The 15,997-nt window shown below is 40.5% G+C and overlaps 1 protein-coding gene across 1 annotated transcript in view; it reads right to left on the reverse strand.

The window, feature by feature from the left end:
- Nucleotides 1-14,033, reverse strand: part of asic1b (acid-sensing (proton-gated) ion channel 1b) — a 169,832-nt gene extending 155,799 nt beyond the window's left edge. Inside the window, exons 1-2 of the mRNA XM_030420229.1 lie at nucleotides 12,467-14,033; nucleotides 1,638-1,833 (exon numbers count right to left, since the gene is read on the reverse strand). Of these exons, the coding sequence (XP_030276089.1) occupies nucleotides 1,638-1,833; nucleotides 12,467-12,828 (558 nt within the window). The 5' untranslated portion in view covers nucleotides 12,829-14,033. The remainder of the gene's footprint in view (nucleotides 1-1,637; nucleotides 1,834-12,466) is intronic.
- Between the last annotated feature and the right edge of the window lie 1,964 nt (nucleotides 14,034-15,997).

A 15,997-nucleotide genomic window follows, 5' to 3' on the forward strand; every position in this document is an offset into this window, starting at 1 on the left:
GGCACTTATCAGGCCTATTTCTTGTTGCAGCACTAAACAGCCATCCTCAGCAAACAAGCTCTGATAAACACACTGTATGCTACCTGTCAGCACCAAACCACAGACAGACAAACTTAGATAGTGGAGAAAGAGTAGCAAATTGAAGAGAAAGACAAATTGCTCATTTTCTTTTCAAAATAATTGCTATGTTTGACAAGTGTCAGCAAAAACATACACATTTAATTACCAACCAAATGTTCCTCTGTGAGTGTGTACTGACAAAGTAACGTCAATAGTGCAGTCAGTGCCTCCATAAATTTAAACCTGTGTTTTTACCAGTAGCTGTTATTAGACAGAAATCACAAATAATGTGCAATAACTGACAAAAATTAGAGGCTGACACAGTGAACCCCATGTGCTTCAGATGTGCTTCAGATAGTCGTTTTACCGCTATTGTACCTGATTAATCCATAGACTGCTCAGCACATACTGTACAGAGGTCACACAGGTTCCAGGTAAAAACTGGATGTCTGTATCCATCCGACAGAAGAGAAAAACAAACACACAGCAAGTCTCCCACAGCGTCAGATTTTTTTAACTTCTCACTCATAAAGCAAGTGTTATAGCAGCGACAGAAAGTTCAGCCAAAGACCATGTTTCAGCCTTTTATGAGTGCTCAACCTTTCAGAGACTGTAAACTGTACAGTGTTTCCCCTAGATTGTTTTGTAGCAGCGGTGCTCTGAGTCGGTAACATAGTAACACTAGGGGGGTCCGGGGCATGCCCTCACATTTTAAATGGTGACTACTGGTGAGATTTTTGACTGAGACTTACAAAATCAGTCTCATTCTTACAAATGACAAGGCGACTTGTAGAAATTATACAAATGACAATAATAATCGATTTCAAGATAACTTAGGGTGTAGTGCTTTCACTGTGTGCAACTTCGCCATTCGCCCGTGATATTAAACCTACAAAAATCATGTCTTTTTTTTTTTTTTTGCAGCGCGCCGCTGCAGAATGCATATAGGGGCTACACTGCTATAACTCTAAGGCCAGCGTGCAGGGCGGCAGACTTGATGTGTATCACAATACTTAGATGAACACTAAATATCGTCAGTCCCGGATCTGGACTAATGGAGCCCCATTGACTGCAGTGAGGATAAAAATCAATCCGTGAAATCACTACTTATATATCCTGCCATGTCATTTCCAAAAGCAAACTTCAGCAATGATTGCTCAACAGACAGTCATATTATATAGACACTAACATAAACTACATGATGGGAGGAAATCCTCTATTATGCAATGTTTAGTTATTGTTGGATTGTATTTCTTTCTTGGTATGTAGCCACATCGTTCTGTCAATGTATGGAGGTTCAAGGATAAATATAAAGTGACAGGTATCACTTGTCACAGGCTCAGATTAGGTGCATGAGCTAGCCAGTCAATCTGTTCCAGATGTTTCTTTGTTTTGAGTTCCTGTAGAGTCTTCATGAGGACTTCATGACCACCCAATTTTTGTGTGTATATTGTACCTGGGTCTTCAGAGTCTTCCGCTATCACTATATCAATGCTGAACTTATATCACAGATTTGCTCAGCTGACCCGACTCTGCTGGCTCTGTACATATTTTAACTGTTAACACGCCTGACTCACCACTTTGAAGTCTTCAGCACTGCACTCCATGCCTCGGTAGTAGCAGGACAGAAGCATGTCCTTGATGTCGTGGCCTGTCCGGTCGTAGAATTCGCGCATGTTGAAGGGCCGGGGCTTGTAGTTGTCAAAATCGGCCCTTTCCTTCAGGATCTGCAGGACATTTTCCTCCACCAGGTGTGGGTCCCGGATCTCATACCTGGACAGGAAGTTCCTTGGAGTTAGTACATGTGGTGATGAGGTAGCACTTTTATAAGACCCATAGATACAGTAATGAACCAGCCTTGTTAAATGTCTTCATTTTTGTTTTGTTTTGTGCCACTATCCTCTGAAAAAAAAACAATTATTGCCTCAGAACCACATGCTTAATTTTCTATTACTTGTCATGCTGTATCAAAAGAAAAGGTTGTTGTGTGAAAAATGGCAACAACAGAGGAAGCATCTAAAAGAAAAACCTAACCCACAGACTGTTATTCTTGAGTATCTTTTTTATTCAAACAGAATCATCGTCAAACACAAAACCTTAATCTACCCATGAAAGAGTAAAAAATAGACTTGATTTCAGGGAATTCCCTTGTACAATAAAGAAAGACACAACAACTGGCTGTACCTCAGATCCATTTTAAAATGTGCATTTAAAGAGTTTGGCAAGCAAACCAGCATTTTGGCAGTACAATAGGGATTATCGTGTAAAAAAATTAATAGACAAACAGCAAAAAGCGCATACTCACTCTCCAACTGAATGAATGGTACATGCTTGTGCACGCCAGCTCTCCCAGACCTGCAGTTAGCAAGCTCTCATAATATTATCCACATGTTGTCTGAAGCTGGCGGCCTAGCTGGGGCACGTTATCACAGTGTCAATGAGCAAGAGAAAATGGCTCATTATTGAAAGGATGGGGGTATTTCTTTTTGCACAATCATGTTAATAACCCTGTCAAATTACTGGGAACTGTGGTAGCAGAGCGTTTTCACATAGTAAGCATAACAATGTTCAAAATGCTGTTATTCAGTCCAGAAAAGAGTATTCAAACTACTTGTTATTAAAGCAAAGCAAAACACTTCTCATGGTATCCGGTGCAATTTCCGTGTGAAACATTTATCAGGTGTATCATGTAGGGAAGCATACACACTCACTCTCTCTTGTTCTGTTTCTCTTTCCTCCACACAATCACAAAAACAAGACTTAGTATGATAAATTCACGTCTATCAACACGCACCCTATCTCATGACCTATTGTATACCCGATTATAGCCTCAGCGGGCAATGACCAATGTTCCATCGCTTCTGGTGTAGCCAGCAGATAAAAGGTATCTGTGCCAACACTTCCTGTTTTTGGCACCAGAAATTGTTTGCAGTCCAATTAACAACATGTGACTCCAGAATGGATTTGGAATTGAGAGATGATTTCAAAACTAATCTTAAACAGTTAAATTTAAGAACTAATAAAAAACTAAATTGTCAGCAGACGATAGCCATTGGGGTCCGGAATTGCATTCCTCTTTTGCTATACACAGGGACTGTCAACCTGCATGCAAGCCAGCTAGACTTTCGTCCAGGCAAGCACTTTAGCTTGTGAGAAAATTCTCTGTCCATACTAACACAGCTGAAAACGTCACATGACCATTCACATACACTAGGCATGCACACGCCAGTCTAAAGAGAAAGCAGGTTGTATACTAAGTGGTTGAAGTTGCTTAGTTACAGAAAATACTCTGAATTAGTTTTACTTTTAATCACTATACTTCTTACTTTTTGTTCCGTTACAGGTACCAGGTAGCTTAATTTTTCCTGACAACAGAACAAAAACTAGAACCACAACACGTTGCATTTTTGCAGGATATCATTATGTCACAGTGAATGTAACCTCTGACCTTTTAGATATCAAATGTCATATCCTCATATCATATGAATTATTTTGTCACGGCCAAAAATGTGTTTTGTGAGGTCACAGTGGCCTTGACCTCTGACCTTTGGCCACCAAGTTCTAATCAGTTCATCCATGATTCAGTAAATGGTGGACTATTGTGCTGAATTTGTAGAAACTCCCCGAATGCGTTTTGAGGTATGGGGTTCATGACAATGGCTTTCAGATAATGCTATTTTTATTAAAAGCAGCCATTTTGGTCTCTTTCTTCCATCGGTGTAGGTCCCTTATCAATGTCTGTTTGTGTCTTTCTAAATCTAGACAACATAACATACCGTTCCATCAATGGACAAACTAGGGCTGCAGCGATACATACTGTTTTTAACGTTACCATGGTATGAAAACTGATGGTCGTCCTACGTTAAGGAAGAGTTCAATAACTTACATACTTGTATTCATGTGTTATATTATGTGTTATCAAAAAATGTATGTACTTCAAATTTCTGTCAGGACAAAATATCTTTTGAAATTATGAAAATACAGTAGTTCAACCAAAAAAGCTTTTGTTTTAGATAATAACTGAATAATAATATTGAATAATAATTGTGTAATACCATGAGACTGTGATATTTTCTCATTCTTACTTATTGCACCATGAAAATCTTGTATCAAATCAATATCATAACCCAGAGCCCATACACTGATAATGACAAAGACACCAACATTCACTTCTTGATTAGTTCTTGTTTCAAAAAATCTCCATTCCTGTCTGTCCATACGTAAACACGGAGGAAAGAAGTGTTTCAGAAAATGCTGTTTACGTGTATACAAAAGGCCAAAACGCACAGATTAAGTTTTGTTTGAAGAAAAAGCTGTGAACATTGTGAGTGGAAAGGGCCAAACACACACCACACTGAAACTCTACTTTACCATAATGGCCATACTCACAGAGGGAAAACAGGAGGGAAGTCATTTATGACATGCCTCTGCTTGACAACCACCATCAACCTCCAGCACCTGCTCACAGTCATTCACAGACACAAATTAACCCCAATTAAGTGGTGTGGCCCAGCTCGCAGAAAAAACGGCCCATTGATGACCCCTGCAGAGCAACGGGCCATCAGCAGTACAAGCATCCAAATTATGCAGCGCCAAGATTAAGCACTACTGACAGACACTTATGAGAATAATTTGTTTGAACACAGAGTCTATTGTGTGAATCGCACTGTAAAATACTGCAAACAGGTTTTTTTAATTAACTGCGAAACAAGGTAGTCATTTCTGCTATTCTTTAGAATTACTGCAACATTGTAAGGTATTGGGTTTTGATATGAAGGCCTGAATTTGTGTGTAATGTGACAGAGCAGCAGCCATCTTATAATAGGGTTCATGTATTGTGCTATTGTAATAATTTTGGACAGCTCAATTTACATTTGCAAACATGAATAAGCCGGTCCCAATGCTAGAGAAACCAGAATTAGAATTGAAAAACCGCGAGAGACAGACAGAGACAAAGGCTTACCCTGCTCCTCTGACAATAAATCTGTGAATGACTTTGTGGACGATGACAGCAGAGTTATTTCTCATGGATATGGGCACTATTTCAAACTATAATTGGTGGTAAATCTTAATGGATTTTTTTTTAATTCCACAAGGTCAAGCTTTGTCTGTACTCATGAACAAGATTTTGTCCCTTGATGATAGGAATAATGTAAGTTGATTCATGAATAAAAAATGAAATATTACATTATTTCTTTTGTGAGCACTGCCTTAATATTCAACTGGCAATGTATTTTCAACTCGCGTCCCAACCAAATTACAGGACTGTAATATGTTTCACTGCTGCTACAGCTTTGTTTACCTGCTGCAAACAGAGTGAAATTAAATATTCACCATGTGAGATAGTATGTGCTGTAATTTGAAATGAGGACTGTTTCTCCCCACTGCGCTCATAACACTGATGAGATGGGAATCCATCACACTTCATGTTGGAAGAGGAATTACAGATGGAGTTAAAAGACAAGATGAGGACTATTGTTCTGACCAAGAGTTGACTATCACACAAATTCTACCCTGCAATATTGTAAATTCAGATTTTTTATTTTATCAGCTGATTAGTATGACAATGTATCCAATGTGATTCTTCAGTCACTATTACACCTACTTAACAGAAACAATCAATGGATGAAATAGCAGCACTGGCATAAAGTTTTTAACATGTCTGCTTCTAACATTCTCCACAGTTCAAAGCAAACTCTGAAAATCAACTCTGGCTAATTATTCAGTTTTATTTTTTTAAAGTGATGTATCTTATTTATTTATTTTTTATAAAAAAAAGTAAAAGCTGTTTTCTTTTTATTTATTCATTTAAAATATTTTAAGATGAATTAACACAAGCAGCAACAACCAACTAAAGACAGGACAGTGCAGATAACCACTTAGCTCATAAATTAAATAGATGATAAACGCAACAAAGTTTATTCATTAGTTGCTATGTTGTCGTTACTAATTTGGCTGTTGTTGAGGCTGACGCTCAACTCCACTTGTGTGTGAACATGTGAACACATAATACACTATAAATGTGCGATCTGGCTGCCTGTATTTTTTAAATTACCTTGGTTTCGAAAGATGTCTATTACCAAGGGGGATGTGTGGGTTTTAGCCAGTGTGACAGCTCTTCTGAATAAGTCTCAAGCAGATCTTCACCTGAAAGCTAACCTTCATCACAAATGACCTAGATGTTTGATGAATACACATAGAAGTAACTATTTTATCTAAGGGAAAATTCATCCAGTAGACAGAAACCGGGAACCAATCGAGAAATACTTTAAAATGATTGTGTTCAACTGGAAATAAACCTATAACCCTCTAGCTATACATGAATGTGGGCTACTATCAGACAATGACAAGTTGCCATTCCTGCGGCGCTCTCACCCGACAATATCCGCACATTTGAATGCAAGCTGTCCCAAGAAATGAACCCTTTTCTACTTCTAGCTTTACCTTTTATGAAACTTTACTTTTTACAGCAATGTCAAGGACATCAGGCAGAACCTGAACAATAGTGGCAAACAATTTTGGAAAAAAAAAAACTGAAGTCTCCCTGTCTGAAATGTTGTACACTTTTAGAGAACCAGAAGTAAATCAAGGATATTAAAATATAATTATTAGGCTAATGATTGATTATATTGTTACAGATGTAATGACCCTCTACTGTATGATTGACCTGTAATTGGCATTTCGTTGCCAGGTGATTAATAAAATAATCTTTAATAACTTATTTATGATTATCTTTCTTTTTCACTCATGTCACTGGTCTATGATTAAATGCAGCACTTAACTGACTGCACTAGCTAGCTAGTAATATAAAACTACAAATTAGCCTACTTCATCATACATATGGCAGAAGGTCATGTCTTTTCTGTATTTCTCCATGATTTATTCGAGCTATTGTCATAAGCAATGTCTAGTGTGTAAATTCTGAATAATGTTAAGAATGGCATCCGTATAAGATACCTTAATTAGTAACTGGGGGCCACTCTCTAATGTCATCAAACTACCCATGCTGCTGTCCCTGCAGACACTGATCTGCCACCGCAGTGAAGGCGCAGAAAAAAAATCTAAATCTTAAATTCTAAAATAACCATTGATGGAATGTACCTAACAACAGTTTACTTAAATATTGTATTAAAGTACAACTTTGAGGAATATTTTAATGTTCTGCTACTTTATACTTCCAATCCAATACATTTATTAAATAACTTCAGTTACAAGTTACTTTGCAGATACAGATTATTCACTGTTGATAGGTTATTTAGTTGTGACATCTGTGGGAGAAAAATCTACGAGGCCCCACAGGATAAGATGTCATATGTACCCTGTATACAGGTTAGGAGCCCAGGCCCGATATATGGATGAGGGCACAGTCCCTCTTGATCTATGTGTTTATATCTCTCACGGTCACCTCAAACTTAGCAGTTCGAAGCAGCTGCAGATATGCTTACAAACGGATCTCTGACAAACCACAGCTGTTGTTTATGTAAACTCATAGGGTAGCCTGCAATCCATATGCGTTAGCACACTGACTGTGTTCTACGCATTTCCTTTCTATTCTTCGCTATGTCAGAGGTGAGAAGCTCTGCAGTCACTTTCCACTTATTTGTTGTTAAACATAAAACCATGTATGGGAGAGCTGCTTCCTGGGCTGAGAGGATGGAACATGAAACTGGAGAGGGTTCGAGAGGGATTGACTTGGCATGACACTGTGCACGCAGATGTGTTGTTATGTTGTTCCTCCTTGTTCAAGTTTTTATCAACTACTTCAACTTAAGTCATCTGTGTCTGAGTTTTCTTCATCTCTCCTAAATGGTCAAGCTTGTCAAAATTCCACAACAACATCTAACATGGTGTTGTGGGCGGAACATTGAGTGAGACTACAAGGTGTTAACTACAGAGAGAGAAAAATACTGCATGAGAGCCAAATAATGTTTTTTAAATCCAGAAATCGTCACCAATTATTGGCCGGGCTGATTATTCTATACCTATAGCTGCGACCCTATATGGTGGATCACACAAACGGGTCACTGTATTAGAGAAATGTCAACAAGTAGATAAATAAATACTCACAACTCTTCTGTCATTCACAGTTACATTACAGATTATGTTTCAAGATTCGATTATGTTGTCATTGTTTGTCAATTTTGTACACATGATGCACTAAACTTTTTCAACTCCAGTTGTTTTACGTGATACTACTAAAGCAGAAATGTTACTGTTCTGAAAGGTTCATCTGGGGCTTTGGAAAAGACAAGTCATATCACACAGGCAAAATACTGCCTGAAAAAGTTGCATCTTTGAGCTCAAAACTAGTTCAGTGCTGTGGCTCATGCTGGGACTTAATCACTACATTGTCACGCTTTATTGTAATAAGAAGATACAGCCTGTTGTGGTATATTCTGAACTTAATTGAATTGTATCCTGAGCCTGTGTCTTAGAAGCAACACAAAGCTGCCAGGAGAGCACTTAAGACGCCGTGCTCAGATCCCCGAGTCAGGAGGCTTTAGTTGAAGCGTATACAATCACAATAATATGGGTAGATTTTTAATATTGCCCTGCCACTGCTCCCTAAAGCAATCACAGCAAACTCACGACGTAGGGGCGGGGGAGGCTAAATTGGATTATGGGCCACAAGCACTTTAATTTTCTTGCGGGGACTAAAACGAATGAAGGAGCATCTGCATCACTTTGCCACCTCATGAGAGGAGTGAGTAAATACTAGCAACCACTGATTTTCAGAGTGAACTTTGACAGCGAGACTGTGGTCACAACGCTGCACTCACTCAGGACTTTCATGACACTGCCAATTTAACAAAAATCTAGCAAAAGTAGCAGTTTATACTCCCAGTGTATAAAGTTGGTGTTAATACTACAGGCTGTGTGACACAGCAATGAACACATCTTGATATAATCTCAGGTAATTATCCAATTAGCACAAATTGAACTCATATACTAATGAGGACGGAATTGTTTGTGCAGTGTCCTTGACAATGAATAACTGCAATGATTCCCTGTAGCAGTTTTGATAATCACATCTTAATGATGGTGCGCCTGTGATACGGTTATTATGCCACTTTGGACAAGATCATAGAAATGCAAACAAGGGCCATGGAGGGGGAGATGCAAACCCAAAAGAATCTCTGATTCATTGAAAGGTAATCACACGTTAAAAACCAAAGAAGCGAAAAATCCAAGAGTAACATGCAACACCGTCCAACACGTTTGATCGTTGAAAAACCTTGACCTTTGATAAATTGCCTAAGTCTCTCAATTGATAGGCTTCTCTCTGGCAAACATTCACAATATAAATGCAAATGAACAGTTGTTTGAAAAAAAATCAGCTTCGGAAGCAACCGTTTGATTTAGTATTTTCTGACCTCCCCACGTCCTCTACCTAACACTTTTATACGACAGTCAAATCCTGATTAGGAGCTGCGATCGTGCTGAGACAGATAAGGTTGTGAAAGTTACCAAGCGTTACATTTTGTGGCACTTTACAAACTGCTTACTTGAATTTAAAGCATGTTTGCAAGCTCAGGAAACATGTTAAAGCTCGATAACTGTGCAAGCAGAAGACTCGCTTCTCTGACTTCATGAGCTGAACCAACACTTTTTGGCAGCATAAACCACATAACCAACACCTACTCCAAAATGACCTTTCTTTTGTTAATTATCACGTAATTGCCTTTGCGACATAATAAAAATAAAATTGAGCAATTTACGGGTTATGTTCTGCACTGCCAAGTGTGACTTCAACCTGCAAAAACCCAATGTGAATATGATTGATTTTCTTTTGTGCAGAAAAAAACCAAGGTGAAGCTACTTCTAGTTCAGTTATAAACTTGTCTAAGAAAGTCTGGCATCAAGGGTAGATACTGCCTGCTGCTTCCTCTGGAGACAGTGATGGGCACAGACTCACAGCCACATGACACTTTGTTTTCCTTCTGCCATTTTCTGACAAAATCCACAGCATGTCGCCTGATATCAAGAAGCTTACCACTGAAATGTTTTCTGGCCAATCAATTTGTCATTTAGAAGTAGTCTCTACAGAAAGCCCTACAAATGTTTTTATTATCTACAAGTCAGATTCAAGTTGGCCCAAATTCCTTTGTTTTATCATTCTCCACAGTCCTTATCACACAACACTTTTTCTACCTCCATGAGGCTGTCTGAGAGTAACACTAGGCTTGCCCTGTCATCTTTTAAGAAAACGTCGCCATTCTCTGAGTTGGCAAAAAGTAAGGGGTCTCCCCCCTATAGGCAACAGGAAACAGAGGGGGCAAGAAACAGCCAGATAGATGAGAGAGCGTTAATCAGCAGGACAACGCTGTAGCTTAACAAACAGCACTAATTACACAGGGATAAAGACTTGTTCATCACACAGCTTACGAGACACAAGTTAATTGCCTCTGCCTGCAGTTCCCCTCCTCCCATCTAAAATCAGCTCATTCCAAAGTCACTTGGAGCAAGGGCCACAGCCTTCAATTTTTCTCTTCTGTGCATCTCACTTCTTACAGGAAATCTGACTCAACCTGCACTAATAATCAAAGAAGTGGAGGCCTATGTTGCCATTACAGAGAGAAACAAATCTATGTAGGATGTAGGCACACGGGGTGAAATCTATACCATACAAAGCACGAGAACTGCAGCCCCAAGCAATGGAATCTATTGCTTTCCTGTAAGGTTATCACCTGTTATTTGGACGCATATAGAGGTCACAGAGCAACGATAGTCAGTAAGAAAACAAGGAATTGGATTTATGTCAGTCTAGCATGTACCACAGAGCTACTCTCCAACTGTGCCTTCAGCCGCAGAGCTGTGTGGATCGATCAACTAAAAATACACCCACTAATGAATTCAAGATGTCATTTAGATGTGTTTGTATGTAGTAGATCATTTAGTCTTGAGGTAGTCGACATTTGTGTGCATGTATGTGAATTCTACTAGAATAGCTGTGAAAACAGAGTCACCGACGGTTATCTGTAGTGCACTGGTGAACGTGACTGGCATAATCTGGGTAGCATAAAAAAAAAAAATAGAAGAAAAAGTTAAGACATTTAAAGTCAAAAGTTTCAACACACAACGGAGAGCTTGTCATGGCTGCCAGAAGACTAAATGATCAAAGCAAAGCATAGAGCAACAAGTGTAAAGGGAGGGATTGGTAGTTATGAATCACACACAGATACACACTTGTCTCTTCACACTTTGTCAGCAGGGGATTTAAAAATCTACTCGTCTACTTATCCAATATTGAGATATTCATATCACGTGAGCTGTAAAGTGATGAGGCAAGGAATAGCACCAGCGGCATGTTCTCCTTCATCGTTTTATATTAACCACTCAGAAACAGCTCATCCATTATCTGCTACCTTGTTCTCGTGATCTGTGACCAAATGGGTTGTTTCCCTTTTCTTTCTTTTTTTTTTTTTATCAAATACTGTGACAACATATTTGAACAGATTGATGTCGGGGGCATATTTCATATTGTTGCATATGATTTCATAAATACAGCAGCTTATGTGCAGTGTGGATTTCGGCTAACATGATCTTTAATGTCACACTACATTATTAAATAACCCACTTTTAGAAAGCACCTTCGCCGCCCCCCCCCCCCCAGAACCCCCCTTTATTTTTTTTCTACGTTGAAGTTCAATTCAAGTTCATATACACAGAGAGCCTTAAAATGTTTTTCATGCTTTATCCATGTTGCTCGCATATTGCCCAGTGGCCTAACAGCGACAACCAGCGAGACAGGTGTTAAAACACTGCTTTGCACTTCCGTGTGACATGTAAGATTTCGCCTGAGACGATTCGCAAATCATGGCAAAATTGCAGGCCGCGTTCCCACGAGGCTGCTGAAATCCAAGACGGAATTTCACATAAGTTCAAGGTTCACCAGTGCCTTATAGATTTAAACCGTTAGGGCTGATAAGGAAAGCACAGGCACCATTTCCCCTCACAGAATACCTCAAGGGGGACTCTTGGAATTCAGTCATTGGGTTTACGGATTTAGTTATTCAGCGTTTCTCAATTAATTTATTGGAATAAATAACAGTTCAGTTTTGTGAACCCAAATTAAAAATGTACTGTTTCCACCAAGCGTTTAAATCTTGTGACTGTTATCTGATATTGTGGGATGGACACAATCAATTCCTGAATCAACAACCACTAAATCCTCACAGATGGGTTTCCCTGAGGCAAAATCTTATCATCCAAGCAGCTAGTGTGTGTCTGTTTGGGAGAGTGGCTGTAAACAAAAAAGAAAAAAAAAGAAAAGTGAGGTGGGTTACTGAATGACACCAATTAAAGAATCTGTCTGCTATCAAAGCACTTGATCATTCACAGGTTTGCTTCATGCATACCAACAGGTTGACCTGCAGTGGGGCCACACACACACACACACACACACCTGCCGTTGAGCAAGGCAAGGAGCTCCCCAGCGTGGTACAGGTCGTTGCGCGTCACCCGGCTGAAGCGGAAGGAGTTGAGGTTGCAGAAGGTGACTGAGGGGAACACCATCATCGGAGCCGCCACCTCGTCCAGCTTGGTGACATGCGGGTACTGGAAGTAGAACTGCACCCGGTCCACGCACACCATCACCAGCATGCCCACGGAGCACATGAAGAACAAAATCCAAAGGGTGCGCTTGATACACATCCGCTCGATGGTGAACATGTGCGAGATGCCGTGCAGCGTGGACCTGCTGGCGAAAACTTCGATGGGAGCCGGCCGCTTGTAGTCCATGTCCTCCGAGTCCGCTTTGAGATCCATTGTGACGAGTTCGGATGTGTGGACGGGGCAGGGGCGGCTTTTCAAAAGTGGCTTTATAGATAAGTGGATGCTTTCTTAACGGATAAGGAGGTTAGACTCTGCAAGTTCACGCCCTTCGACGCATGTATCTCTCATGCAGTCTGTGGGAGATGTTGCGTCACTGACAGCCCGACGTTCAGAGCATTTTTACCCGAAGACGTGCTCAAAATACTGCCCCCCGTCCTTTTACATGAAAACACTTGGAGGAAGTATAGATCGGGGATGGGAGCATGTGTTGTGTCTCGGCTGCCTGGGGGTCACACTTCCATAATAAATAGCGCGGTGTGGAGCGCGCATGGATAGATGCCAACGCCGTCCTCTCCTCCTCGCAGTCGCACACTTCTGTATTATTACCGAGTTGGTCTCTAAAAACAAGAAGAAGAAGAAAAAGAAAAACAGGTCCGCAAAAAAAGACGGATCACGTTTAGGGAAGGAGGCAAACAAACTGACAGATCACCTCGGCGTGGAAAACAGTGGAATGTGGATTAGAAAAATCAAAGCGCTGGTGAATTCTCTCTCCCTCCGTGAGAGTAAACCGGCAACATGGCTTTCCCCCCCACCCCCCCGACCCGCTCCTCATATGCAATCCCAAACACGTGTGGAATAACAAATAGCCGCTGATTTCTCGCTCGTTAGCGTTTTTTAAAAAAGGAAGCAGCCGTTGTGGCGTCCTGGGTTTCTCGCAGCCAGCACAAACAGCTGCATCACAGAGGAGCCGGGTCTGTCAGGTAGCTGCCTCGGTGCGCCTCCGCTCGCTCGCTCGCATCCATTCCCTCCTCCGAGCTTGCCCCCCACAACAATGCGGGGATGATTTACTCCGGATTTTCCACTGGCTTATCCTTCAGTTAGAGTGTTCTGGATTTAAAAAAAATAAAGAAGACAAAACTGTGCACCTGGGCTTGGAGAGGAAAAAAAAAGAGGCAACTGCCGCCCGAATTGCTCAGCGTTATGGATTCAGGCGTACAGCCTCAGAGGCGGTCGCGGTTTGCCGGGATCAATTAAATTCGCCCCGAGCAGGAGAGAGCGAGGATAGGACGGCGTGTATTTTACACGGCTGACGAAGTCAAGCGTCGGTGTCACTTCAGCGATGCCTGTACTTTACCCAGAAGCGAGCCAACAGCGGTGTACTGAGCCCACAATTTCAGCACAGATGATACAACATGACTCAAATATTAGTCATTACCTCGTATGCCGCCCATTCACTCACTGCTGTGGTCTTTCCTCTGAGCTAGACAAAATTATGAAAAATTAGGTAGAGTCAACTTTCTTTTTAGCAGTAAAACTTGGTATTTTAATCGCATAAAGCAAAATTGCGATAAAATGGTACCTTACCATTATCAGTGGAGGTAAAATCAGTTAGCAGTTAAGTTGTAGCTTGTATTTAAAGGTAAATTAGCTTAGTTAGCTAGTACCTAGCTAGATGAGTGCCGACCGAATTTCAACCGATAATTTAACGGTTATCTGCGTAGCATTTGTATGGTGGCCTTCAAGGGCAAAAAAAGAGGAGATTTCAGAAGACAGATTAAAGGAGAACTTCGGTCGATTTAAACATGCAGCTTCATTGCTCAAGCTACCCTTGACTTGCCAGTACCGAAGACGCGAACAAATTTGGTCCAGCCATTACAGAGCTCCGTGAACGGAGACTTAGCCTTGACAGCTAACAGCATGGGGTCAGAACTTTACACTGTGTTTTAAGCGTCTTAACATGCTCCACATTTCACACCAAAAGTTATGCAACATCAGCAGACACCTTAGCACACAGCACTGTAGCGTGTATGACTCAAAATGAATAAAAAAGTAGTTAAAACAGTGTGTTTGTGCAAGCAGCTACTTACCTGTTTGTTGACATCGGCGTCTTCCGGTAGCTAGACCAAACTAGTCAATCCGTCGAGCTTGCACTTACTCCCTCACTGGCGGAGACGGAAACGTATTCCAGCATTTTCGTGTTTATGTTCATAATGTACATGTCCATGTTACAGCCTGTCATGAGCCATGAGCCTTACAATAGCCTGTTAAGCCTGTTAAGTGCACACTCGGTGGATATACTAGTTTGGTCTAGCTACCGGAAGACGCCGATGTCAACAAACAGGTACGTGGCTCCTTGCACAAACACACTGTTTTAACTACTTTTTTATTCAGTTTGAGTCATACACGCTACAGTGCTGTGTGCTAAGGTGTCTGCTGATGTTGCATAACTTTTGGTGTGAGATGTGGAGCATGTTAAGACGCTTAAAACCCAGTGTAAAGTTCTGACCCCATGCTGTTAGCGTTCAATGCTAAGTCTCCGTTCAAGGAGCTCTGTAATGGCTGGACCAAATTTGTTAGCGTCTTCGGTACTGGCAAGTCAAGGGTAGCTTGAGCAATGAAGCTGCATGTTTAAATCGACCAAAGTTCTCCTTTAACAAAACAGACATGCTGGGAATTTTACAAAAAATGCCCAGATTTTTGTCATAAAGCAGTAATGTATATAATCTAGAAAACTCTGCCAGACCATTTAGACCCAATCCCTGTATCAGGTATTAGCTTACATACAATGGAAGTATATTTTTTTGATGATAGCATTTCAAATTGTATACATTTAATTCGACTAAAAAAGCATGTTGCATGCTGTCATAGCTTATTAATAATGCAACTTTTACTTACACTAGGTTTAAGACCTGTTAGGCCACAGGCACCTTACCATCAACAGCTGAGGTAAAGTGAGTTATTGTACCTGGTTTTTAATGGGAAATTAGTTCAGTTAGCTACTAGCTAGCTAGGTGAGTGCTAACCAAATTCCAACCATAATGCTAGTTTCAGGAGTAGTGTAGCATGTGTATGGTGGCCCTCAGAGGACAAATGAACAATCCAGAAAGAAGACAGATTTATACAGGGTATTGTTTTGTCATAAAGCGATAATGTATAGAATCTAGAATCAGCCAGACCATACAGACCAAATCACAACATTTGTTTATAATCACGTCCTAGTAAAAAAACAAAAGCGCTGTATCAGTCATTAGCTTACATACAACTTAAGTGTCTTTTTTTTTTTCATCTAAAATGCATGCTCACAGCAATTAAGATAATAAGCAAGTGTGCCGATTATAAGGCTATCTAGACTATGCAAATCAACAGCCATTTCTTCTGCCCT

The sequence above is a fragment of the Sparus aurata genome, chromosome 6, assembly GCF_900880675.1.
Source record: "Sparus aurata chromosome 6, fSpaAur1.1, whole genome shotgun sequence".
Classification (NCBI taxonomy): Eukaryota; Metazoa; Chordata; class Actinopteri; order Spariformes; family Sparidae; genus Sparus; species Sparus aurata.